This window comes from Acinonyx jubatus, chromosome B3 (genome assembly GCF_027475565.1).
Source record: "Acinonyx jubatus isolate Ajub_Pintada_27869175 chromosome B3, VMU_Ajub_asm_v1.0, whole genome shotgun sequence".
Taxonomy (NCBI): Eukaryota; Metazoa; Chordata; class Mammalia; order Carnivora; family Felidae; genus Acinonyx; species Acinonyx jubatus.
This window is the reverse complement of record NC_069386.1, coordinates 83,375,839-83,403,535: the sequence shown is the minus strand read 5'-3', so window position 1 is coordinate 83,403,535 and position 27,697 is coordinate 83,375,839. Positions and strand designations below refer to the sequence as shown.

The window sequence follows — 27,697 nt, the reverse complement described above, 5'->3', positions numbered from 1 at the left end:
CATTTTTCAATCCTAATCTTACTGGACTTGTCAGGAGCATTTGACAGAATAGACCATTCCCTCCCTATTAAAACTTCACTTGGCCTTCAGAGTAGCATCCCTCCTGTATTTCTCCTAACTCAGTGGTCACTTCTCAGAATTTTTTACTGGTTTTTAAAAAAAAATTTTTTAATGTTTATTTATTTTAGAGAGAGAGAGAGAGAGAGAGAGTGCAGAGCATGAGCTGGGTAGGGGCAGAGAGAGCGAGAGAGAGGGAGACACAGAATCCGAAGCAGGCTCCAGGCTCTGAGCTGTAAGCAAAGAGCTGTGTGGCTCAAACTCATGAACTGTGAGATCATGACCTGAGCTGAAGTCAGACGCTTAACTGACCGAGCCACCCAGGTGCCCCTTTACTGATTTTTTCATATCTCCCTGACTATTCATGTTGAAGTGCCCAAGAATCAGGTCTTGGATCTTTCTATTCTCCTGTTTGATCTCATCCATTCTTCTGGCTTTAAATGCTATTTACTGCAACTTCTACAATTTTGTTTCTAGTCTGAGACCTCTTGTCTGAACTCTAAGAGCCTTGAACTCAAATATTCAAATGCCAAGGTAGCATCTTCACTTAGATATCTAATAGACATCTCAAACTTGATGCATCTAAAATTTGGCTTCTCACCTTGCTCAGCAAACATGCTGTTCCTGCAGTTTTCTTTGTTTCGTTTATAGCACGTTTTTCAGTTGTTCAAGCCACCTTGTCTCCTCTGTCTCTTTTATATCCTACATCTAATTTGATACCAAATCCTGGCCATCTTCAGAATGTATGCAGAATACTCCTATCTATTAGCTGTTCAACACTCACGCTACCTCTTGTGTCCAAGCCTCCATAATTTTTCATCTGAGTTATTGCAGTAAACTCCTAATCAGTATCCTTGCTTTTGCTCTTGCCCACCCATCACGCCAGTATGTTCTCAACACAGTCGCCAGAGGGATGCTGTTAAGTCAGATCATGTCATTTTTCTACTCAAACCTGTCCACTGGTTTTGCATTATCACTAAGCATAAAAGCAAAAGTATTTCTAATGGTCTATAAGGCTTTACATCAAGGCTCCTCAGAATGTGGCCCATAAACTATAAGATAATTAAAAAATTGAGAGTAAGAATTTAGAAACTTAAGTCATTTAATATATCTCTTGATTTTGATGAAGTTTGTGTTTATATTTTTATATGTGTTTTTTTCATTTCCTTTTTCCTGTTAGTTCGTTTATATTGTATTTTACAATAGGATTGGTCTGCAAAGTTTGAGAAGAAAAACATTCTTTTATCACTGTGAGTGTAAGAAGTTCTCCACATGCTCTGGTTCTGTTTCTCAACATCATTACCCAGTTGCTTCCCCACTTCTTCACTCCACTCTATGTCTATAGTCCTTGCTGTTCCTTAAATATGCGAGGTAGGCTTGCACCTCAGGTCCTTTAAACTTGCTTTTTCTTTTGTCTGGACTGCTTTTCTCCCAAATTGCTCATAGTTGTTTTATCTTTCCTTTTACAATTCATTCATATTTATATTCCTTTGTATCCTCTCCCTGCCCACTTCCAGCTTTCCTTTTGCACTTACTGGGTCCTCCAGGGGTAATGAGGTGATAGCGAGTACTTTGGTCTTATTCTTGGCTTTTGCCAGTACTTCTTAGGTTTAATTGCTGTTATATCATTTGTTATAGTTCTTGATATGTGCTCTTTTTCAGATTAAGGAATTTTACCTTTTTTCTTAGTTTGCTGTTTTTTTTTTTAAATAGTAAGTGCTAGATGCTTTTTCTGCGTACATTGTGATGATCATCCTTTTTTCCATTTTAGTCTGTTTATAGGGTATTCTTTGTTAATAGACTTTTCTAATGTCAAGGTATTCTTAAATTTCTGGGGTAAATACTACTTGGTCATAAAATATGTATGATACTTTGATCAATTTGAATTGCCACTATCTTTTCAGTACTTTTGTCTATTTGGGCACAAGTGATATTGGTCTCTTACTTCCTTTTCTTATATAGTTCATGTCTGTTTTTGAGAGCAGGATTAGGGTTTTATAAAAATTAATTGGGTAGTTCTCCTTTTTTTGTCTCTGAAACAGTGTTTAAAATAGGAATCATCTTCCATGCTAGGCAAAACTTTGCCAGTAAAGGTGTCTAGGCCTGGTGTTCAAGGATGAATCAAGGAGGCTTTGATAACCAGGTCTTTTCATGATTATTGATGTATGCATCTTTTTTTATTTCTTCTTGAGTTAGTTTTAGCAATTTATGTTTGTCTACAAAATAAATACATTTAAAATTTTTCAGTTTTATTCAAATAAAGTTATCCATTGAAACTATCATGTTAAAATTCTCTACTGGATATATTGTTATGTCCTTATCTTATGTCTAATTTTTATTTGTGCCTACTTGGTCCGTGTTGGTAGACTTACCAAGTCATCTATTCACCTTTTTTTTTTAATTTATTAAAAAATTTATTCATTTATTCATTTTTTTGAGAGACAGAGACAGAGCGTGAGCAGGGGAGGAGAGAGGGAGACACAGAATCCGAAGCAGGCTGTAGGCTCTGAGTTACCAGTGCAGAGCCTGATGTGGGGCTCAAACTCATAAACCGTGAGATCATGACCTGAGCCAGAGTTGGCCGCTTAACCGACTGAGCCACTCAGGTGCCCCATCTTCGCTATTTTAAAGTTAGCTTAATATTCTTTTCTCACAACTATGTTTTATTATGTAGTTCATCCAGGAGATTTAAATCAGAATTATGGGTGTAGAAAATCTAAATGTCCAAGGTTCACAATAGATATAATGTTCTGTGCTTCCAAAGTGTCCTCAAGAGCCTTTGTACACACCTGTCAACCATTATAATAACTTTGTCTTCGATAACAAAATACAATAAATTATTTGATTATAACAAACTTTTTATTTCTTTACAATAAATTAAAGATGTATATTAATGGATCCTCATTAGTAGTACTATAGTATATGATCTATTCATGCAGTTTGTTATTACCAAAGCAGATAAACACACTTAGCCTGTAAACATGAAAAGAAAGGATAGATGGTATTTTGAAAATTGTTCTTGATTTAGGTATCATCTTTTATTCTAAATAGTTTTTCTTTTATTGGTTCATTTTATGACAGCAGTAGAGTTATTATATTAAAGCTCTCAGTTTTTAAAAATGCTGTTTTTCACTTGGTTTATTTTTTTCACTTGGTTTATTTTTCTTGGGTGCCTAGTAGTGATTTTTTATTTGTCTAGATAAACATAAAAACAATTGTTTAATGAGTTTAAGTTTCAAATGTCAAGCTGGGGTAGAAATAGGGTTAGAATTAACCTATAGTCTAGATCACCCAGTGATCAGCATCTAAATTTATTTTTTTCTCTGAATATGAAATTTGCTATTAATTTTATAATGAATAGCTAATTATTTCTTTTGTCTTAGGTGTTTATTATAAACTCATCAAACATATTTCTTCTTGAACCTGCAAATGAAATTAAAAACCTTCTGGATGAGCACACAGATATGTGTAAACGCATTCTTAACATTTATCGGTTCATGGTTGTGCAAGTATCAATGGACAAAAAAACTTGGTAAAAAATATTTATTCTTTTTTTTTGATTGTATATATGAATATAATAATTTTTAGAGGGATAGTGTCTGTGAGCAGAGCTTGTCACAGTATTGTAGAGGCTTCTATTAATGAATAGAGAAATATTTAATGTAATAATTAGGATGACAATAGTCTCCACTTTATCTCAGACATTTTTGATCAACCTTCTTGGATTATATTTTAAAGTGGACACCCCCACCCCACTCTCCCAAATGAATACATTCATGAATAAATGAAATTATGCATGTGTGAATAAAAGTATACGGAAATGATTAAATATAAGAATGCTTTATTCCTCAACCTGGCATTCAAGGCCATGTACAGTGAGATCCCTGCCTACTTTTCTCTCTTTTAAGCCTAAACTCCACCCTGCAGAATGGAATCCGGTTCCCAGCTTTACCAAATTGCTCTTCTCCTGCACACATTCTTGAACCTTTTTTAAGAATACCTAATTCTTGCCATGTTTTTCTGTTGTAATAACTGTGCTTAGATTTCACCTTCCTTTTTCCACATATCCTTACTTACATTCTTTCCCCTCACTTCACTTCTTTTCATTCTGTGTTTATACCTGTTACAGTTCTTGTCAAAATTGTCTTAATTCCTAAGTTACTTGTATAAATTGTCTGTTTATCTCTGAATTGAGAGGCCCTAAAAAGTATATCTTGGTTGTCTTTGTTTTTATATTTCCTATGTTTGTGAGCATAGAATTTTATGTATTGTACACTATAAATATTTGTTTAATTGAATGGAAAAATAGGCCTTTTGGGGAAAAGAGCAGCTCTTCAGTTTTTGCAAAAATGATACATCTTCATTGTAAAAATCAAATGAAGAAAAGTTGTAAAAAGAAAATTAAAGTTTCCCCAAAGCTCACTCTCAAGAGGTAGTCATTGTTTTGCCCTTTGATGACTATTTGGTTCACCAAACCATATACATAGTCATAATATAGTATTGTGCTGTTTGCATGTACCATAATTTTCTTAACCAGTCATCTTTTGATGGATATGTAGTTATTTTGTTTGGGGGGGAGACAAGACAGTGATCATCCTTATACATACATCATTTTTCTCCTTTGACTTATTCTTAAAAAGTGGGAGTACTTAGTGAAAGAGTGTGCTTAATATATGTTTTGCTGCATGTGGAAAAATGACTTTATTTTGAAAAAATTCTTTATTAGCAACATTGATATAGTTACATCTGGAAGTAGTTTGTTATTAACTTAATTGGAACACTTTTCTATGCCAGGTATCTTTAAGCACTATACATGCATTTTCTTAATGCTTGTAGCAACTCTGAGGTAGATAATCTCTCTGTTTTACATGGTGATTCTTAGGCACACAATTTTGTTCACATAGCTGAGATTTGAATTGCGGTCCTTATGACATCTGAGCCTAGGTTATGATTAATCAGTAACTGTACTATTTTGGACCATTCTTTTGTTAGTCTCCTGCCCCCTTTCCCCCTTTTTTTTTTTTTTTTTTTTTAATGTACTTTATATCAGTGCTGTTGAGCCAGGTTAAAGTGAGAGAACTGCTATATGGAACACGATTTTAGAATTAAAAAAAATTTTTTATAAGTTCCCTAGAAGTGATAGTATTATGAGAGATTACTCACATATTTACATTGAATTTACAAGATTTTATGAATTAAAATCATTACTATTATATTACAAAGTAAAAGGTTATAGATGAGTGAGTGTTGATTTGACCACAAATCATGTAAGATTTATTTGGAAAATGTATACTTTATTGCATATGTAGTTGATTTCAAATAGCTTTCATTTCATACAGCTAAGCTAGAAGCCTAAGATTACAAATGTGGCAACTTTGATTTCTATCTTATGAATGAATGCATATATTTATTTGTTAATAAATGTAGGATATTTTTCACTGAGTGATACTTTTCTATCTTAATCTGCCCTCCCTTCCCCAAAAAATTACGAATCTAGATCTGTGATCTCTTGCTGCCTCTGCCACATTTCTCACATGGACTGTCCCACATATTGCTATGCCTGGAATGGGCTTGCAAACAAACCAAAGAGGAGGCTGTGATAGGGAATTGGGCTGTTAGCCTGGCTGTATACCCAAACTGAAATACCCATTTCACATGTGGTTGAATCAGTTTCCAAATTATCAGCTGCAAATAAGGTAGTTTTATGGTCTTAATAATAAGCATCTAGGAGAAAGAGGCAAGGTAGAGAAAATATTAGGATAGGCTTGACTTGGAGTACACAAGGAGAATAAAGGGTTAAAAAATGGCCAAATTAAAAAGGATGGTCCTTGATTACTTGTCAGGATCACTATGATCTACTGATCCTAAAATGTCTTGTAGTTAGACATTGCTCCTGGTACACTTCTAGATGTGTACTTGTTCTCCATATTATAAAGATGAAGTAGATGAATAGGCATCAAGGTAAAACCAAATTGTATAGCTAGAGTGTTCTTCAGACAGCTCCCTAAAGTCAGTCACTACTTCATTTTCAGGGGATGGGGCATGGGAGCAGTCTCCACATTCTCACCTCCAATTCATCAGCTTTGCATACATTTTTATTTGATGGGAGGGTTTTATGAATGAAAAATGGTTTTAAAATGGCTGGTATAGTTTATAAAATGGAATTTTTAATTTTAACATTTAAAGAATTCTAAAAATTTGAAAGATATTTGATATTTGAGTTATGGAAAGATAATACATTTTATAATAAATATTAGTTTTAAAGTTATTTGTTAACCAAAAACAAACATATTCAAGAAGGAAACATTAATTAATTTTTTTACTTTAAGGGAACAGATGCTGCTTGTGTTGCTCAGAGTCACGGAGTCTGTACTGAAGATGCCATCACAAGCTTTTCTACAGTTCCAGGGGAAAAAAAATATGACCTTGGCAGGTCGACTTGCAGGACCACTTTTCCAGGCAATAAAAATAAATAAATAAATAGATAGATAAATAGATGGTCAGATATGTATTTTTATAAGATTCATTGAGTCCTGTACTTGTTCCTTGGGAAAAAAAGCTTTAACTTAAAGATCATTTCACATTAAAGGATCTTTTGTAGAACTAAATTAAAAGTGCTTATCTAAATAGGCGATTTGCCGTACAGACACTCACAACCTAGTATCAGAGTGAAGGAAATACCAAGTCTGTGAAAAAGCATTGAAACAGGCTAATGATACTGAACTTTCTCTCTTGTGTAGCATATTTATTTACATGCTTGCAAAAAGCTGCCAGAGAGCTTCATGAGTAATGGCCTGATTGTTTGCTTTATGAGTTTGCAAATCTCTGGCATTGTTAGAAAAGCAAAACTTTGTTTTATGTTGTTCCGTAGTAGTGAAAAAGTAGTTGATAATAAAAATTCTTACTTATCGTGCTGCTTCTATAAGACTTTATTGAAGTCTTTATCTTAAGTACCAGTGGTAGTTTGATTAAATAAGAATTACTGTGTTTTCCAACCTGAGGATAGAGTACTGACTTTAAATGTATCATGGATTCTTTGGAAAATAGCAAAATAATATATTCTTAAGATGACACATTAACTACAAATACATGGATAAAATGGTTCTTAATATCATAGATAAAAGCTATCTCAGATCTAATTCTTGTCCATAAGTATAGTCTTTCAAATTATTACTATTTTTAAATGTGCTCATTTGCCTAAAATTTTATGCTTGTAGTGAATAATCTTTTGAAACCAGTTATATTTATTATCTAAACTCTTCTTAACTTCATTACCCCTCGCCCTTTTTTAGTGTTTATTTTTGTGAGAGAGTGGGATAGAGCTAGTGGGGGAGGGGCAGAAAGAGAGGGAGATAGAGGATATGAAGCAGGTTCTGCGCTGACAGCAGAGAGCCTGATGTGGGGCCAACCATGAGATCATGACCTGAGCTGAAAGTTGGATGCTTTAACCTACTGAGTCACTCAGGCATCCCCTTCATTAGCCCTTTTTAAAAAGATTTCTCAATTGTTAGAACTAAACTAATTTTGAGTGCTATAGGAAGGCAATTTTAGCTTGCTATGTGGAATAACTTTATTGTAGTGTGAATGTTTAAATTTAGAATGGAGAATCACTGGTTATTTTCTATACTATAAGCTCTGCTCATTTTCAGCTTATATTTAAAGTATAAACATGTGAAATTTTTAGTATAAAATATAGAGTGAAGCTTTCAAAAAATCTTTTTTCAATAGGAGTACATACCAACTTGTATGACTTATTTCAGTAGGAGGTTCTATCTTTAGTAGAAATCCATATAATCTTAGGAGTAATGGCTGATCAGAAATTTCTGCCCTTTAACTAATAAATTTTTTATTCTATGACTGGATTTATTATAGAACACCTTTAATTCTTCTGGTGTCTTCAGAATTAAACTTAATTTAATTCTTCAGTTTACATACAATTTTTCAGGAAATTTCATTAAGTATATCTCTAATAAACTTATTTTTTTGGAATATTCAAGTTATATACTGATTTTCATCTTCAATTTGAGACTGTAGGTTTTGGTTAATTTAGCTCAGTAACCATTAACTAGTCAATAATTTCAACACTTAGTAGTGTGGAGACTCTTTTTAAGCAGCATTTATTTTATTTAACATTAATGCAATACAGCATGAAGGATAGTTACAACTTTAGGGATATTTCTTTTCAGTTTTGATAACTTGCCCACATTGCTTAGAATGTTGGGAGTTGGCCATTGTTGAAAAGAAATTAATAGTAGATGCTAATGGTTGCATGATTACTTTTACAAGTATTATGTACCAAGAAAGCATCATGGGTATTATGTGGTTTAAAATTCTGCTTGTTTTGGGTAATATTTTCATAATTGAATATCTGAACTTGAACATATTTCATGATTATTATTTGTCTTTATAGACTCTTATCGTTGCCTGGATCAAAGCAAATCTAAATGTGTACATCTCTCGAGAACTATGGGATGACTTACTCTCAGTATTATCATCATTGACCTATTGGGAGGAGTTAGCCACTGAGTGGTCACTGACTATGGAAACACTAACTAAAGTTTTAGCTAGAAATTTATATAGTTTGGATCTCAGTGATTTACCATTGGATAAGCTGAGTGAACAGAAGCAAAAAAAGCACAAAGGGAAAGGTAAGAGTTGTCCACAGAGATGTTCCACGTAAATTTGCTTAAATAATTTGGTCTGGGAAGATGGGTGAAGCCAGGGAGATGGGTGAGGATAAAAAAGTCATGTTTTCTCTGAACTATTCCCTCTTGCATTTACCCAGAAGTTTAAAACTTTTCAACAATAAAACATGTAAGTGCCTTGTAATTTTTCTTGAAGAAACTTAAAATAATTACTAATTTTGATGAGAAATAAAGTGTTCTGTACATGTCTAGCTAAAATTTAAATAAATAATTTAGAATCTTAAATATTTTATTTTTAATAATTAACCAAAATACTCTTCCTTTTTATTATATGGGATTTTTTTGTTAGAGTTTAGGTGATTTCATATTACTCTATTTAAAAAGAATTATTTGGAAAATTGTTTTGAAAGCATTTTCTTAGTTTTAACTAAAAGCAAACATTCCCTAGATGTAGATTATGTATCTAGTGAGTGTTACAAAGGGGGAGGGGGACAGGACATAGTGATTATATTGTTAATACGTGTTTTTATAATCCTTGATGTATTAGTATTTTTTGTTCTTAATAATTAGTTGGTAGCTAGAGATTATATCTGAGTCACATTTCATATTTAACAGTAGCCCATGGTAGTTAATTATGTGACCAAACTACTTTTTCCTGGGCTATTTATTTCCCAAGGGACTATTATTGGCAGATAAGAGATTTATTAACTTCGACCACAGGATGGCTTTTGGTTAGCTCATCTCTTAACCTTTTTTGCTTGTCCAAATGTTTCTTTTGTAATGGAGCCAAGTGGATGGCAGAGGATTTAATAATAGTTTATTTTTGATGGTGTATTTGTAGAATTCTGTATCAGTTTTGGAATGTGAAGTAAGATGAGGTTCAAAAAAGCCTTAACAGCACACAAGCATTTAACTTGATACTTTATAATACAATGTGAGTAAACCTGAGATCTGAGACAAGGTAGCCCACATAATTTGAAGAGATTATTGATCAGGTGACAGTATACTTAGATTGAAAATCTACATTTCTAGGAGTTGGACATGAATTTCAGAAAGTTTCAGTTGACAAGTCATTTTCTAGAGGATGGAGTCGTGATCAGCCTGGCCAAGCCCCAATGAGACAGAGAAGTGCAACAACTACTGGGTCCCCAGGAACTGAAAAGGCAAGGAGTATAGTACGGCAAAAAACTGTTGGTATGTACTCTTTAAAATAATGAGACTTGTATAGGGCGATATGTTTATAGTCCTTAGTAACAATGTATGTAAATATGTAGTTTTCTTACCAGTTAACTTTTGTTGTTAAAGAAAAAACTTCTGTAGCAAAACCTTTTTCTCAGTACTACTTAGAGTCTGATGACATGCTGTGTTATCCCTTTATGCTGTTAAGATCTATTTTACATCATCGTTTTTATGTAGTTTATTTTACTGTAGGTATCTATAATCTTAAACTGTTATTTTGCAGAATTGAAGAAGTAAAACTGTGATTCACTTTACAGAACTAATGCATTAACTGGTATACTTTCTTATAAGTGAAGATGCTCACAAACATGGAAAATTAGGGTAGCTAATTTTCAGTGTAGCCTTTCAGTGCTACAATTATATAATTAGACTGGCTTAAAAAAACTTTCAACTAGGAATTTATGCTCTCTAATTGCAGATACCTGAGACCAAGTTGGAGTCTATTGCTAAGTTCCTTGCTGCTCTTAACAGACATGGAAGAAAGTTTGTAATCTTGGAAATAGCAGCAAAGGAGCAATGATGGGAAGAATTTCCCATGGATGTAGGATCACTCAGTATATTCTGGACCTAGCTACCATCTTACTCCTTTTGCTCTCAGAGACTTATAACTTGGTCTGAATTGTAATAGAAAGAGTGCCGAAATGAAAAATAAGCAGGCTAGCAGGCTTTGTCCTAATCTCTTTTTTCACTCTCCTTCATCACTGAATAGCTAGATAATCTTAAACAATTTACTGAACTTTCTAGGCTTTATTTACTTCATCTGTGTAATGGGAATGATAATACCTTCTATGCCTGAAACAAAATAGCTTGAAGTTACCTTAGGCTTTACAATTTATGATTTTTATGGCAGGAGCATTTTTTGTGGAAATGTATCTATATTTGATGGTAATCAGTGAAAAACACTATTAATTTTAAAGAAAGTTAAAAGAATTAAAAATCATGGTTAATTTTAAATCCTTCAAAAGAATTATATTTTCACAATTGTTTTCTGCCTATAAAATAAGTATAGAATTATATTAATTGTCTGTGTCAAGCAAGAAGAACAAAAAATGATACAAGGAAAAAGGATATTGATGAATTAAAATTGATAGAATATTTAAAGTTTGGTATAGAATCACTTTGAGATTCTTAGGAAGATATTGGTTATCTGAAATGTCTGTCTTCATTTTGTATTAATGTCACATTTAATGAAAATATTTGTGTATTGTTTAGGACAGAATTGTTCTTTTAAGTTTAAAATTTTACTGTTTTACTTAAAGCTTGTATTTTTTTCAAAGTTCCTTATATAATTTTTCTGATTATAGTAGTAATTTATGCTTAGTGTGGAATGTAAAATTTAAAATGTAAAAAAATTTTTAAGAAGCATCAATGAGATAATTATTAACATGTTGGCATATTTCTAATCTTTAAAGAGCATATAATGAGTAAAATACTCCTCTTAAATTCATGCCTGACTATGAATACTTTCTGATACCTATGTCAGAACAACCTTATCTGGCCTGTTCATTGACAAACCTATCAAATAAAAAGTTGAAGCATTAAGAATTTTGTCAAGAAAGGTGCCTGCGTAAAGTTGGAGAATACTGAAAAGGGCAGCAGATTAATTTAGGATAGTGTTTGGATATATATTTCCTTAAAAATTTTTTTTTATGTTCATAGTGAATGTACACAGTTAAAAATTAAATTTCTGAGAGAGTGTATACATTTCAGTAAGTCCCTCATCACTGCTCCTATCTAAGGTTTTGCTTATGCCAACACATTAAAGGATGCAGTGAATTTAGGACTTACTTTAGAATACATTCGTGAGAAGTAATAATGTGTTTATAGTTATGATTTAGGAGCTGGTATTCGACTGTTGGAACAAATATATCACTGTTTCTGTTTTCAGATTTTCCTCTTGGTTTATGTTTATTATAATATTGCGCCTAAGTTTGGGCACTTATAAACGTATTTCTGCCAGTGGACAGACATGTATGTATGATGTGAATTTTATTTAATTATAAAAACGGAGAAATATGTATTACATTTTAGAAATGAGAAAAGGCCAGATTTGCCTTCCTCCTATTTGTTTTGTGTTTGTGTGCTTTTAGTGATGTGTTACATTTGCTGTTCATGAATTTTGTATGCTGCGTGGGAATTCTCTAGTGAAGATCACAGTTTTTGACATAATGTGTATATTTTATGATCCAAGATGAATTTATGTGGAGTGTGTCTATTTTTATTTTTTATTCACCTTTTTGAGAAGGGTAAAGATAAGAAGCCTTCAAAAATTGACAGCTTATATGTTTGAAAATTTGTTTTTACTTTTTGATGTTATATTTTTCATACTGCCCTTTCATCTACATAAAACACATATTACAGATTTAAAATCACTCATGCATGTGGCTTAAGAATGTATGTGGCAGTTGGAATTTCAGTGGCTTAATAGAGATTTCTGACTTAAGCTTTAGATTAGTAAATCCCTCAAAATCCCAGTAGCTAATTCATTGTAAATAACTTTCTATAGTGCAGGTTACACGGTTGTGAGGCACTAGGCAAAATTTTAGGTATGTATAAAGACCTATAGTATAATGAAAAATAGAGGGGTACATTTGTGTAGACTTCATTCAGAATCATAACATACTTGAACCACTGTGTTTGTAGAAAGTTCCGAGGGAAATGCTCAGGCTCTTCAAGTTGGTGATAGGAAAGAAGGAACAGGAGGAGTTGTAATCTCCAAGGAATTATGTAACTCAAGGGGGAAAAAATAGAAGAAAATTTGTAATTCTTCTATAGAATTGAAAATTGAATCAAATTAGTTTTAAAAGAATCAATGTAATTTTAAAATAAGTATCTCTAAAAGTCACATCTGATTATAATTGTAGATGGTATTTTAATCTTTTGTGTTAATAACCACTACATATTTTGCCTATATGTTTGTGTCTTTGCTCTAGTAAGATTGAATGAATGATGATCTTGAAGTCTGCATAGCTGTGTTTCACATTAGATTGTAAAACTGTGTCATTTTCTTAAGGAGAAGAAACTAGTAGGAAAACACATAAGACGAGATTCTGACATTTTGTATGTGAGTTCAATTCTAAAATAGTTACTTTTTTTTTTTTAATGTTTATTTATTTTTGAGAGAAAGAGAACAGGGGAGGTGCAGAAGAGAGGGGGACAGAAATCTAAAGCAAGTTCCACACTAAAAGCAGAGAGCCTGACGCAGGGCTTGAATTCACAAACTGTGAGATCACGACCGGAGGGGAAGTTGGACACTCAACAGACTGAGCCTTCCAGGCACCCCAAAATACAGTTATCTTTAACATATTACTTGACAAACCATACACCGAAGGCAGATTGTTGCCATTAATATAATCCAATCCTCCATGTTTTGCTGCACATAAATTTACTTAAAAGCTTCTCTTAAAGAATCTTTATTTGCCAACATTAATAAAGTTTTTGAAAAATGTATAGTTATAAGCTATGACATATATTTAGTTTTCTGTGAATACTTTCTTTGATTTTCTCCTCCATATGTTCACAACCAAAACTGTTGTTTTTTACATAATTATGCTGGACTCCCCAAATAGAGTATTCATTCAGTAAAGCTTTGTTGAGCTCATATATGCCAAGCACTAGGATTATAAAGATAAGAGGATATAGTTAGTTGTGTGTTTGAAAAGTTGGGAGGCTGACATAAAAAACATATAATCCACTAAAAATAGATTGTAAGGTTTGCAAAAGCAGGGATTTTTAATTATTTTGTTCATTGCCATATTGCTTGTAAGTTAATCACATGGGAGAGTCTGAAAAGCTTCACAGGTGAGATGACATTTTGAGTAAGGAGTGTCAGGAGGAAGAGAAGACCGAGGATATTATGAACTCACAAAGCCATGCTGTTGTGAAAGAGCATGAACATTTCAGGGAACAGTATAAAAATCTCTGTGGCAGCAACATACAAGAATAGAGAGAGGAGATGCAGTTTCAGTGGTTAGTATAGTTAGTATAAGGTCACATAGGCCTTGTGTGATAGACTAAGGAATTTAGGCGTCAGGGAACCAAGAGTTTCCAGTAAGCAGGAAACCTAAGACTTTGAAATGATATTAATGTTCACATTTTTTTTTACCATCACTATTATACTGGATATTATGCAGTATTGTTTCTTTTAAGTCCTCTATTCATACGTAACAGTATATATAACGTCATTTGTTCAAGAATCCCTAAACTAAAAGTTAAGTTAAAAACATGTTTGGAAAGTATAAACTTGATTGTTAATTTATTTTTAAGTCTGCTAAAATCTGTCTTTAATTTTATGAACTGGTGACTCCTTAGAAGAGACTACCAAATACAACTACAAATGTAATTTTTGAAAAGTAATCCAGTTTTTAAGTTTATCTTTAAGAACTTTATAAAGTTACATTGTATGTTTAAGATTTTGAATTACCACAAACTTGTTTATTTTTCTCAGTAACTTGATTTTTCATCCAGATCGCAAATTCAGTTTTCTGTATATATTTCTACTTAAAAATTTTAAATTATGCTGTTACACTTTAATATAAATAGGAGATACTGATTGAAGTAAGCATTCTTCTCCTACCAAGATTTAACAGTAACCATGAGATTCGATCCTTTAGATTATAAAATGTTCTAAAAATGAGTGACTTCAAAACTTTGTTAGGGAAGAGTATGAAATTAGAAATTATTTGTTTTTAGAATTCAGCTTCATTAAGAAGAATGTCTCAGAATTGCCTCAGAATGGCTCTAAGAAATGCCCAAATGTAGTACCAAAATTTCTTTGAACTAATGATGTTGGATTCTTTTCAGTGTTTCCATTAAATGAACTTTCCAACCCTTGGTTTTGAGAACATAGTGCTAATTTAAAGTGTCTGCTGATTTTTAATGCTATATCATTGTAACTGCTAATAATAAAGAAACATTTTCCTGCTTTACACCAAAAACTTTACATTTGAAATGTCATGTGTTCTCTGATTTCTTTTCTTACAGCTTGCCAGTATTTGCCGTGCTGAAATGTTTTAATTTAAAATTTCCTTCCTTTGTATCTTTTAGTTTTCTCTGTTGCTGCTTTTTCTGTGACACAAGCCTTTCATTATAGTCACTCTTCTTTTTTCCTTCCCCACTTCTTTCTTTTCCTTTTTTAAAGCCATGAGAAGCCGATCCATTGGTGAATGTGCTCTGCCATCGGCCTATATACGCAGTGCTAAAAGTGCTCCTGTTCTGATCCATACTTCCAAACCCTTCTTGCCTGATATTGTTCTCACTCCCCTTTCTGATGAGCTTTCAGGTAGTGCCACCTCTGCTAATTTCTGCACCACCCTTTTCACTTTTTAATCCTGCTTTCAAATTTTGCTTAATCAAATAAACTCTTCAAAGTTAATTTCTTTGGGGGAGGTGTGGGAAATCGGGAAAGTGGTTGAGAAATCAACATTTTGAGTTATTTGAATTCTAATGCTGTCCTTGCAGTTCATTCTGGAAGTGCTAAGTTTAGTGCTGTGCCAATGTCCAATATTTTGGGTTGTAAATTTTTTTGTTTACCTTTGAGTGGTTTCTTCTCAGGTGGTAAAAGGAGTAGTAATGTATATTTATGTCATTATGTCTGACTAAAGATGATTTGGAAAATAACAATCAGAGCCTTGGCTTTTAATTTCCCATTGTTTTGACTAATGATATGGTAAATCTTGAATAATGCATCTCCATCATCTCTAGTAATGGAAGTAAGCAAGGGGAATCAATAAATGAGAAAAGTATATAATCTTAGAGTTGCTTTGGAATAAATCTTTGTATTTATATTAGAGTATAATAGTATATAGGATTCTAAGAACTCATTTTTAAACCAAATAGATCATTCTGTAAAGCTCCAATTTTCAAGGAACCTCAACATTCGGTCATTTTTCCAGTTCTGCCTCAGGTCCTTGATGCCCAGTACTAGGATAAGATGGTCTGCTCTTTAATAAGGTTTAATTACCATGTAATAAGATGTATAGATTCTGGGTTCAGTTCAATGAGTTTTGAGAATCTACACACTCCTATTAACCATCATCCCAAACAAAATATAGAACATTTCCATTACCCCTCAAATTCTCTAGTGACACTTTCAAGTCAGTATCCCTCCTCCCCACACAATCAATCACTTTTGATTTCTATCACCGTAGATTAGTTTTTTTAAAAAGAATTTTGTGTGAGTAAAATCATACAGTGTTTTGTTCTTTAGAAGCAAATGTGTCGAATAATTACTATGCAAAATGTGCTAGCTCAAAGAAAAACACTTGTACATTCTTGGGTACATTATTTTTAGTTTTTTTAATGTTTATTCCTTTTTGAGAGAGAGAGTGGGAGTGGGGGAGAGGTAGAGGTAGACAGAATCCGAAGCAGGCTACAGGCTCTGAACTGTCAGCACAGAGCCCGATACAAGGTTTGAACACAGGAACCAAGAAGTCATGACCTGAGCCAAAGTTGGACACTTAACTGACTAAGCCACCCAGGCACCCCTTTCTTGGGTACTTCCTTACCCAAATGAGTGTGTCCCTGACATTGCCTCATTTGGTGAGGTTGATTTTTTTTGTCTTTTAAACAACCCATCTCTGCATCCTTTCAGTTCCTAATGGATTGAAAGCTTATGCAACGGAAAGTGCATTTTTATAATAATGATATTTCCGGTGAAGTCCTTTCCATCATCTGTAACCTCATTAAGATCAGCTTTCACCCAAACCAAGGGGGTACATATTGAGGATTAAATATATGTAGATACACAGACACTCTTGTGGTTGGTGTTCTTTGAAAATATTGTAAATGAAAAAAAAAACCTTATTATTTTACTTTTCTAAAAATGAGAAAATAAAATATTCAATTATTGGATGTGATATGTTTGTGTTTTCTGGTTTAGGATGGCTTGATTGATAAATACTTAGACATATTCTGTAATATGTCTAATATTTTGGCAAATATGCATGTTAAGTGCTGAAATCTTTTTTAAAAGTTTAAAGTTTAAAAGTTTAAAGGTTTCAAAATGCTGTAAGGTAATGCCTTAACTGGGATAAGTTCCTATTTCAGAATCTTTCACATTTATGTAATTCAGAAAGAGGTTAATAATTTTAATGGCTTAATGGGGGAGGTGTTCTATGAAGAATGTTTGAAAGGAATTTTCTAAATTGCAGTTTTATTTGTTGTTGCTTTCATTTCCCCCATTTGGGGTAACATGCATTCTGTGTTAGATTTAAAGAGTTAGATAATGGTGAGACACCAGTCACTAAATCAAAAACAGACTTTGTCTTTGATTATCAAAATAATGTTAATTTCAGAAAAATATGGATTGTGTAAAAAAGTATATGAAAATATACATAATCTTCCGAGTGCTTATTTACTGATAACTTAAAATACAGATACCTCCAGTTTTTTGTGCATGTGTACATATAAAATATAAAAGCGTAATTAGACTTAGTTATTTTGAATAAAAATCCTTTTTCTTTTAAGACTTAAAAGATACAAAGAACATGGAAAGTAGCAGCAAAAACTGATAAGTAACTTGTGAATTCAGCATATTCCATATTGGTTGTATAAATTTACATCCCTGTCCAGGAGATGTTAATAAGTATCCAATGGATCAAAGATTTATAGTGTATATCAATATATTAAAGGCCCCCAGAAGTCAGTTTTTTTAAAAAGAGACACAGACACACACGCGCGCACACATACACACACACACACACACACACACACACACACACACACGTGTTTATTTCTCAAACTTATGTAAGCATGGATAACTTTTCCAGGTACACATATTCAGGTTCTATAGCATTAAGGTTCCAGAGAGAACAAATTTGGAAGCATTGAACTAACCTTATAAATTTAAAAATTAGCTGTGAAAATTGGACAGGATTATTCTTATATAAACTTATATAGTAGAATTCTGAATTGTTGGATTTTTTCTTCATTGCCTCTGATTGTTGGAGGCAAATTGAAGGCCTAAGCATTTGCTTCTTCAGGTGTTAGGTGCACTGAGGCAGTAAGGAGGTGGGACAGTGATGGGGACAGATAGGGAAAAGAAAAAGAGGTTCAGAATGAAGAGATTTTTAAAAAACAGTCCTAAGTTTTAAAAAGAAAATTGCCAGTCTTAGATTCTCAAGCAAACTATTTACTTATGTTTGTAACTTATGTTACAAGGTTTTGAGTAAATTTTACTGTAGAACAGTTTAACGTACAGGGGCACCTAGGTGGCTTGGTCACTTGACCATCTGACTCTTAATTTCAGCTCAGGTCATAATCCCTGGGTGATGGGATGAGGCCCTGTCTCGGGCTTCATGCTGAGTGTGGAACCTGCTGGAGATTCATTCTCTCTCTGTCTCTTTCTCTCTCTCTCACTGCCCCTCTTCTCAACTCGCACATGCTTGCTCTCTCTCAAAAAAAAAAAAGAATATTTCATTAAAAAAAGAATAGCTTAATGTTCAGAGAAAATTAGTAAGGATAGTGAATTACATAGGAAAAAAGGTTTTGTTTTGTTTTGTTTTAAGTTTATTTATTTGAGAGAGGGAGAGAGTGGGGAAGGGGCAGACAGAGGAGAATCCCAAGCAGGCTCCACACTGGCAGTGTGAGCTGGACGCGGGGCTCAAACTCCTGAACCATGAGATCATGAGCTGAGCAGAAACCAAAAGTCGGACCTTTAGCTGACTTAGCCACCCAGGCGCCCCAGGAAAAAAGGTTTTTCGTAGTTTTATATCTCTCCCTCATATGAACAGGCTTAATGAACTCAAAATATTTCCTGAGCACATCATTTAAGTCAGGAGTTGAGGTTTCTGAAACTGGCTTCACCAAAAAACAATGAAAATACATACAGTCACTCTAGTTCTTGGTTAGAAGTAGAGTTCTCCAGAAAAATATTTACCTGATACTCTTGAATACTTATGAGGATAAAAGGCAACTCTGTTTAATTCCTCTTATTTTTAACACTAAGATTTTTTTAAATGGACCATCAATTTTCGAAGTACCCTATCTCCATCCAGCCCTTTTTTTCTCCTCCAGTATTCTTGTTTAAGTGTCCATTTTCCCTACACTGTTGTGTGATGCTATATGGTACAGCTTTATATAAACTAAACTAGTTGTATAGCTGAATATCCTTGAAGAGTTCTTCTTAAGCTCTGGGGACTAGTTCAAAGGCATTTGCTGTATATCATTCTCATTAGTTCTTAATGACAGACTCATGTGTAACAATTGAAATAATATTTTTTCCCAGGCATCTGCCTCAGGTTTTGATAGAATATTGTGGAGGTTGTACAAGCACTTTTTTTTTTTTTAAAGCTCTACAAGTAATAGAGGTGTCTAGGCAAGCATGCTCTCCCTGTCCTTTATTCTTACACTAAGTTTCAAGTGTAACTTACTTTTAAGCACTTACTTTTAAGCATTTGGTAACTTAGGCTGAACAGTCTCCATTTTCCTGATAAATGGATTAGAGAGAAGCCAGAAATCTCAGTAATTGTTCTTAAGCAAATTAACTTTTATTGCCAAAAATAATACTTTAATGAAAGAAGGAATTTAAAAAACATAAGCACGTGGGCACCTGACTTTCTTCATACTTTTGCAACTGTTTCTTATTATTTTCTAATTAAGTAGTGTGGGATTCTCACCGGAAATTAAGTTTACAAACCTACTTTCTTTGAATGAGTTCTTAAAATTGCTAACTTGTTTGTCATACTTTTTGCTATTAGAACTCTAGTCTGTCTAGGTCATGTTACACAGGCTGCTAAAATTTAACAGTGCTTCATTATTTGTTTTTTTTTTAATTTTTTTAAATGTTTGTTTATTTTTGAGAGAGAGAGAGACAGAGTGTGAGTGGAGGAGGGGCAGAGCTAGAGAGTTGTAACAATGCCTAGCTTGTAGAAAAGACTATATGGTTTAGCTGTCATTTAGTATTTTTCTCCTTAACAGAATACAGGTATACAGGCATTTCTTTAAATTTAAGGTCTGCTAGAATTAATTATGCTTAATTTAATTGCTGACATTGATTTCCTGTCAACAATTATTTTCTTTTTTGACGTTATGCAGTTAGTATTCTTATATGCCTATGTAAGAACTATATTTAAAAACTTAAATATTGGTTTTTATTTAAATTCTCTAACAGTACATTGCTGATAGAAAAATATTGTTTCCTTTTTTTTTTTAAGCTTTTGCCCTCTTAAACTTGCATAAGAATTTTAGGTATTAATATGTGATAAAAAAAAAATTAGGAAAAAAACAGACTGAAATAATGGCTAAATTTGCCTTGCAAGGTGAGGACTGGGTTGGGGAAGAAATTCTTAAAAAGAGAACTTCACAGTAATCTTTACTGGCTTGTTAGAATAGAAAAATTATGAAATACCAGTAAAGGAACTTAAAATTTTAAACTAATATTCTGCTTTTTTTCTGAGGTTCATGTATTTGCTAGGATCATAACATTGGTATTTAAAAAGGTTTTAAGATTTTAATTTTGAATTGGGGCTGATAAAATAACTATAAAATTCTTAAGAATTTTTATAGAAAATGAAGATAGTCTTTATCCTTTGCTAAGTCCTATTAGGATATTTTGTGGAAAGGAACTTGGAGTACATGTTAAATATAATCTCTGTCCTCTAGGCAGAGGTTCTTATGATCTATTATGGGAGATAAAATAAAACCAAGATACTTACATTCGTTGAGACACACAAATAAGCATTCATTATCTTCTGCCATAGTAAATAATGGGTATAAATGCATAAATGTTTGGTTTCTGAGGAGTTGTTTCACTTTTTTCATTTAAAAGAATTACTAAATGGCGTGTATGAAGAAATCCAATGTCGTTTTTAGAATATTATATTTTCCTCAACTTAATGATAAAATCTGTCTTAACTTCTAGAGGTATTGTGTGTTTGACCTGTGCTTGGAATCTAAATGTGTATCTTCAGGAATATAGTGGAATCTTGTCATAATACAAACTTCTCTTGATCTGAATCTGTGTATAAAGTAGCTTCTTTTGGACTTTGTACAAAAAGGGCTATATAGGTAAAATAGAAGGACCAGCCTCATTTTTTTTTTTGTTTATTTATTTATTTTGAGAGAGACACAAAGCACGAGCAGGGGAGGGGCAGAGAGAGAGGGGATGAGAGAATCCCAAGTAGGATCCACATTGTCAGCACAGAGCCTGATGTGGGCCTCGATCTCATGAACCATCCAATCATGACCTGAGCTAAAATCAAGAGGCAGATGTTTAACTGACTGAGCCACCTATATGCCCCCAGCCTCCTTTTATTCATAGCATGAATCCCAAGAATATTTTGAATTGCTATCCCCATTTTATAAATGAAAACACTGTTTTTCAGAGTCTGGAGTAAGAAAACCTAAGTTCTAGACCCAGCACAGTCAGTAAGTTAGTGTGTGATCTTAGGGAAGTCACTGTTTTGCTCTGAATGTAAATCTTCTCATTTTCAGTTATGGTCCTGTTACTTTTAGCCTTTGCATTACAAGCCTAATGAGTAACAACATCTGACTTTTTGACTCTTTGTCCTTTTTTCATAATATTTTGCTGCCTTGCAAAAACAAAATTTTTAGTTATTTCTTGGTAATGTAAAGGCCAGAGTGGATTTCTAGGCACTGTATTTTCATTCTAAAATTTCTAATTTGCATATATCTGTACAGTTTAATAGTATTTCATCTTGTGATTTTCAATTTTAAAAATATTTTTGAGGATTTACCATATACTTAGCAGCGAAAACAATGCAGTGATATGGAACAGTAATCTGGCTTCTCATACTTTATGGCTTCACCTCTTTGGCCTCTGTTTCTTCAGTAAGAGAATTAGATAATCTGTAATGTCCATTTTGACTCTAAAATCTGTGATTCTTAGAGATGTAAGAAGACATAGATACAGTTTTTAAGGTTTAATGCTTGCTTAATGGAAAGGGCCAATGATAGGCAAAGAAGGTTTCTTGCTAGAAGATTAAGTGGTGTTTGTGAGAACGAAGAATACAACTAATTTTTTAACCATGTATTTTATTTGATAGGATGAATAAATTTTAATGCTATAAAAAAAAATAAAGCAAAACACCTCAGTAGAACTGTTTCCTGGCACAGAGAACTTGTGGAAGAGGGTGGAGATTCCCATTTGCAATATGTGATCAAATAGGCAAGATTGGAAGAAAAGATAATGCCTCTTGCCTGGCAAGGAAGAAATGAGAATTTATGAGACCCTATAAGATTCTGCAATGGGATACTTAGATCAGCTTTCTTTGTTAAGAGTTACTTTTTTCTGCTTAGAACTTAAGTAGGAAAAATTGAATAGTAAGTTTAAATTGCTTTATGTATTGGCACAGCTCTATCTTTAACTGCACTTCCAAATGTTTCATCACCTCACTGTTACTATGCATGTTAACATTTTAAAATGTATTCTGATAGTTTTCTAATTCATTGACACTACATGCTATATTGGCTTGTGCCCATCGTTATTTAAAAACAGATTTCTACTTTTAATAGATTTTATTTCATTGAGCTTACAAAACAAAACTCAGAATTTTTTTTATTTTAAGCATATGCTTAGGGTATGGTTGAAATTAATCCTATATTTTTCATGTTCATATAGTTTCTACTGTTCATAATTTTTCTTTTTTACAGATATTGATGATGCTCAAATACTTCCCCGCCCAACTAGAGTCAGACATTTTTCACAAAGTGAAGACACTGGAAATGAAGTTTTTGGTGCTTTGAATGAGGAACAGCCATTGCCTCGAAGTAGCAGCACTTCTGACATCTTGGAACCATTCACTGTTGAACGAGCCAAAGGTGCAGTTCCTGTCATTGACAGTTCATCCCGTCATGCGCCAAGCTTGCAGAGTTCCACAGAGGCTTCTTCAATAACTAGATCCACTGAAAGCCACATCACTGATACTCATAGTAGAGAGTCTTCTCTGGAAGTTGGTGATAGCATATATGATCATCTTTGTCACTTAATAGATCCGGTAGAACTTGCAGATTCAGCTTTTGAACAAATCCAGTACATTGACCTTGAAGGAGATGACGATCTTCTTTCCTCCCTGAAAGAATATTTTAAGGAAAACCAGGAAAATCATAGTAGAAATGAGTTAGGTAAAGATGTAGCTTCTCAGGAATTGATTGTTGGAGTAAATAGGGATGAACAGTCATCCTTAGATAAATTAGAATACATAGACCAGGAAAGTAAATCAGAAAATATCACCTCTTTTGTTGGGACTCCTGAAAACATTCAGTTTCAAAAAGAACCAAACTCAGCTGTCTTCGTGAGTAGTATTGCACCTAACCAGTTAGACAGTTTTATGAGAACAAAAACTTATGAAAAAGCTAAGGAACTAAACAGTGATAAACAGTCATCAGAACCTAGTTCAGGTAGCCCTCGTGATAAAGAAATGAGGAAACACCTGTATAGACAAACAGCCACAGAATTAGATGCCTGTGTAGATACAATGCTAGCTGAAAAGGTTAAGGGTGTGCAAATTAATGAAAAAATCACTGTCCCACATGTTATGCATGCCAAGAAAACTACACTAAAAACACCTGTTAACCACAGACTGCCTCATGTTACAAACACTAGCAAGCTTTCTCCAACTAAAAGGAGCTTGTCTGAAACAGTAACTCCTAGAGCCAAAATCATGAAAATTACTACTAAAAAACGAAATACTGTTCATGTTACTTTTAGACCATCTACTGAGTCAGTTCAGTTTTATAATCCTCTGGAAAACAAAGAGGCTCCATGGAAGATGAGACTGCGGAAGCTTGGTGGTTTTAGTAGTAGTAGTAATAGCAACAGCAGCACCAGCAACCCCCATGCCAGCTCAAATAGTTTTACAGAGATAGTGAAACCTGGTGTGTACAGGCCTCTAGATTCAGTTGGTACAGCATCAGTAAGTAGCAAAACAAGTAAGGAATCTACAGAGATTCCCACCACTATATTACAAAAAGAAGGAATTGCAAGTAATCAGTTAGGTAGTCGTAGTACTCTTAGGTCATCAAGTCATGAGGCAGGACTACAGCAGGGCTCCCTGGGTGGCGTTTATAAAACTGTTGTACATGCTCTTTCGAAGCCGAAGGCAAATGTTTCCCCACAGAGGCAGAACAGAATGCCACCAGAGGCTCCACTGAGGGATCTGTACAGTCATGTAATGGGCTATTTTGGAAGGAAAGCTGCAGGTGAGCACTAACAGTGTGCAGAGCGCAAAAGGAGAAAGACAGCACCAGTTTGGCTTAATGCAACTGAAGCAAGCTATAAGCAATCAAAAAGCTTTGGGATGGTCACTGCTTTCTCTCTGTTTGGTTATGCATGCGCCTTTTCCCAGCTGTATTTTTCCCAGCATAAAATGTTTATTTAAATTACTAATTTCCCTTATAAGGCATTTAGTTAAACCTCTTTGCTGCTGAACAAGATAGGAAAGAGGAATAAAATAGGAAAATTTTAATGACCTTTCAGAGGCTATCTAAATCAAATATTTTCCTGAGTATGCACTACATGAGACATGAAATTAAGTTTACTAAGTAGTTGGAATACTTTCTTCCCTGGCCCCCTATAGTTTATATTTAAAAGGGCACCAGCTATAGCTGATTGAGTTCATTTACTTTTATGATTGATATACTTGGTTTTATCTTTTTTCTTGGAAGAGTATTATTTTGATATTACATAACATAATGGAAATCAAGGTCGTACAACCAGCACTAACATTTTTTAGTTATCATTGAAGGAGAAATTATTTCTTAAATTTCAAAGTGGATTTAGTTACCTTTAAGCCATTTAAAAACATGCTGCAGGCTTCTTAGTTTTGCATTCATTTGTATAGAATGCAAGTCCTTAAAACACTTACCAGTACTTTTCTTTTTTCTGAGATTTTAGATGTGCATAAAGGTTTCATGATAGCCAATCATGATTTTAATATGGAACCTCTATGGACAGATTACAGAAAGCAAGATTATGGTAACTGTCTTCTCTTATCTTGATTCAAATTAAAATAACTTTACAAATATAGAAAATTAACTTTCAGCAGTAAGGTAGGTTTTGATTTTGTTTGTTTAACATGGTTTTGTTAGCATGATTAACAGAATGCTGTATAATGCATCTTGCATTGAGCCATTAATGCCACTTGAGGGCAGTATTTGACAGCTTAGCAAAGCCTGGCCAGTAATATAAAGATAATGGTATTTCACAATGAACTTTTGACCAGTGTGTTTTCTTAACCTGAAATGCTTTTTAGTTTATTAGGAATGTAAGCCATGCTGATTTTCTTTTAATTGCAGAGAAATTAACTTTTCAACAGCATAATGTGAAATAAATAAATATCATTTTTTCTATAAGTTTGTTTCCCAAGTTTAAAACTTTCTTGTTAATGTAGTCATTAAAAAAATCAAAATAACTTTTGTGGGTTTTTTTTTATATAGAAAAACCTTTGTGAAAATAAACCTTTTTTCTTAAAACAAATTAGATTTTGTAGTGAACTGAAATGACATTATGTCACAATTATAAATTATTTATCTAAGCTTAAATGCATTTCTATCCTACTGAGATGTGCATAGACTGAAGGGATAGATTTCTTGCACATATTCCTTGGGGAAGAATGGAATTCTAAATTATTAAGGCCCTAAGAAGCAGCATAGAGGCAGGAAGACAGATAAATATACCAGTTTCTTTATAGGCAATATTAACCTAACTCCAACTAGTGCTTATCTATCAGCTTTCTTGCTGTTTAAGGTCATACTGAAGATTGACTAACATCTGCTTAGTTAAATAAAGTAAATATCAATTTACTAATTCTTAAAATTAAATCTAAAAGGAGAGAAATTATTCATAAATGCATGTTTGGCAAATAATTGATATGGCATAGGTAATTTGTTTTGAGTTATTTTTGTTTGTTTCAAATTTAAGAAATGCAGTTAAGTCTTTTCTCACTATATATAGTTATTTATTTATTTTTAGTCAATAAAGAGGACATGAGCCCAAAACTGCCCCCTCTTAATAGTGATATTGGCAGCAGCAATGCTAATGTTCCTGATCTGATGGATGAGTTTATAGCAGAACGACTTCGAAGTGGTAATGCCTCAGTAAGTGTTGTTTTATTTTATTTATTTGGTTTTAGCAAGGAGAGTAGAGAAATTAAAAGATACATACTTTTGTGTGTGTGTAAATTTTCATTCAAAACAACCTTCCTCTAAAATTTATATTTTTGTAGTATTTTTTATTCAAAGATCTAAAACAAATAGGCTTATAGTTTTGACCAGGGTAAAAGATTAGAATACCTATTTGTTTACCTATTTAGGAATAAGCCCCTACCTTCCTTGTCTTCCGTTTGCTTTTCATGTTTGCTCATAGGTTCTCTTCCTTCCCACTGCCAACCCTTAACAAGAAAGAGGTCTTCTGGCCCAACTCCCATAAGTTGATAGCATAAGTATTGATTGCTTAATAATTACAGATAACTTCAGAGTAGATTTTAAAGTTATCTTTGTTTTGAGTGTTAGAATTATGGCAAAATGAAAATAGAACCAATTTTACCCCTAATAATACTTAATTATTAAGGAAAGAAATACATGTGGAATTGCTTTATTTAAATGGTCCTATTCCATTTGGATTTCAATCTTTAGTGAATGTCTGTAGCTCCATTACATTTCCCTTTTATTTTCAGTTTCATTTTTTTCCTTGAATGGGAAAAATTTTTTTAAATCATTATATGTAATCATTATAGAATAACCTCTTTGCCATCATTTTTTCCTCCCTCCACTATCTCTATTTGCTGCTGCTTTTTTGAATTGAATACTTTGCTCTTTCTATGGTCTTAACTTGAATCTATGGATCCTTTTGAGGCTTAAGAGTCTCAGGCCCAGTACCATATAATAACTGGGTCTCTACTTTAGATAAACCAACAGTAGTTCAGGTTATGGCTCCATACAATTACATAGATTATTTAGTTAGTGTGTTTTCACCCTCCTAACTCAGGCCCTAAACCTCAACATTTATTGTGATGATTGTCTTGGCAATTCAGTATTTCAGATGTTTAATGACAAGAAGAAATTTTAATGGTAAAATGTTTCTTAAATTTTTAGACTATGACAAGAAGGGGAAGTAGTCCAGGCAGTCTTGAAATTCCCAAAGACCTCCCTGATGTTCTAAACAAGCAAAACCAAATGCGCCCTATTGATGACCCAGGTGTGCCCTCAGAATGGACTTCTCCTGCCAGTGCAGGGAGCAGTGATCTTATCAGCTCAGATAGTCATTCGGATTCTTTCAGCGCTTTCCAATACGATGGCCGAAAATTTGACAGCAAGTATCTTTTTCTGTTTGAGCAATATGGTTTTTTGTTGATTGTTTTCTGTTTGAGACTTATGGATTATATAACCATCACCTTCCTCTCTAATGTTATTTATATGGGGTTCCCATGTATTTTGATTTCATTTTTCAGTGAAATTCCAAAGGAAGTTTTAGGGAATCACTTCAAGTTGGGACCACTTTATTTCACCAAACTAAATTAAAGACACTTAAAAAACAAAAAACCACTGTCCTTTCATAAAACAAATGGTATTCTAAGACCAAACATGTACAAGGGAAAAAAAATTAAAATTGACTTGATATTAGAATAAAGGACAGTCATGGTTATGAGTTGGTACTATTTCATTCTTTGCAAACCACTGTCTAGTTATGTTCAGTGCTTCAGTATGTTCAATACAATTATGTTCAATGTTAAATTACTCAGACCTTTTCTTGAATAATCACTTCATATTAAAATGACAGCAGTGGTATTATTTGGTGC

At 33.3% G+C, this 27,697-nt stretch overlaps 1 protein-coding gene across 7 annotated transcripts in view; it reads left to right on the top strand.

Moving 5' to 3' along the window:
- RALGAPA1 (Ral GTPase activating protein catalytic subunit alpha 1) overlaps positions 1-27,697 on the top strand; it is a 264,118-nt gene that overhangs the window by 86,810 nt on the left and 149,611 nt on the right. For 3 of the 7 annotated variants that reach the window (XR_008299366.1, XM_027065594.2, XM_027065598.2), the window contains exons 13-20: positions 3,441-3,589; positions 6,387-6,516; positions 8,468-8,705; positions 9,735-9,896; positions 15,082-15,222; positions 22,554-24,101; positions 25,873-25,997; positions 26,994-27,210. Coding sequence is in view for 6 of the 7 variants with exons in the window: in XM_027065594.2 (XP_026921395.2) it covers positions 3,441-3,589; positions 6,387-6,516; positions 8,468-8,705; positions 9,735-9,896; positions 15,082-15,222; positions 22,554-24,101; positions 25,873-25,997; positions 26,994-27,210 (2,710 nt within the window). In the remaining variant the exon portion in view is untranslated. Of the gene's footprint in view, positions 1-3,440; positions 3,590-6,386; positions 6,517-8,467; positions 8,706-9,734; positions 9,897-15,081; positions 15,223-22,553; positions 24,102-24,795; positions 24,877-25,872; positions 25,998-26,993; positions 27,211-27,697 lie in introns of all 7 variants that reach the window. The other 4 variants (XM_053224367.1, XM_053224368.1, XM_053224366.1 and 1 more) reach the window with 4 other exon arrangements.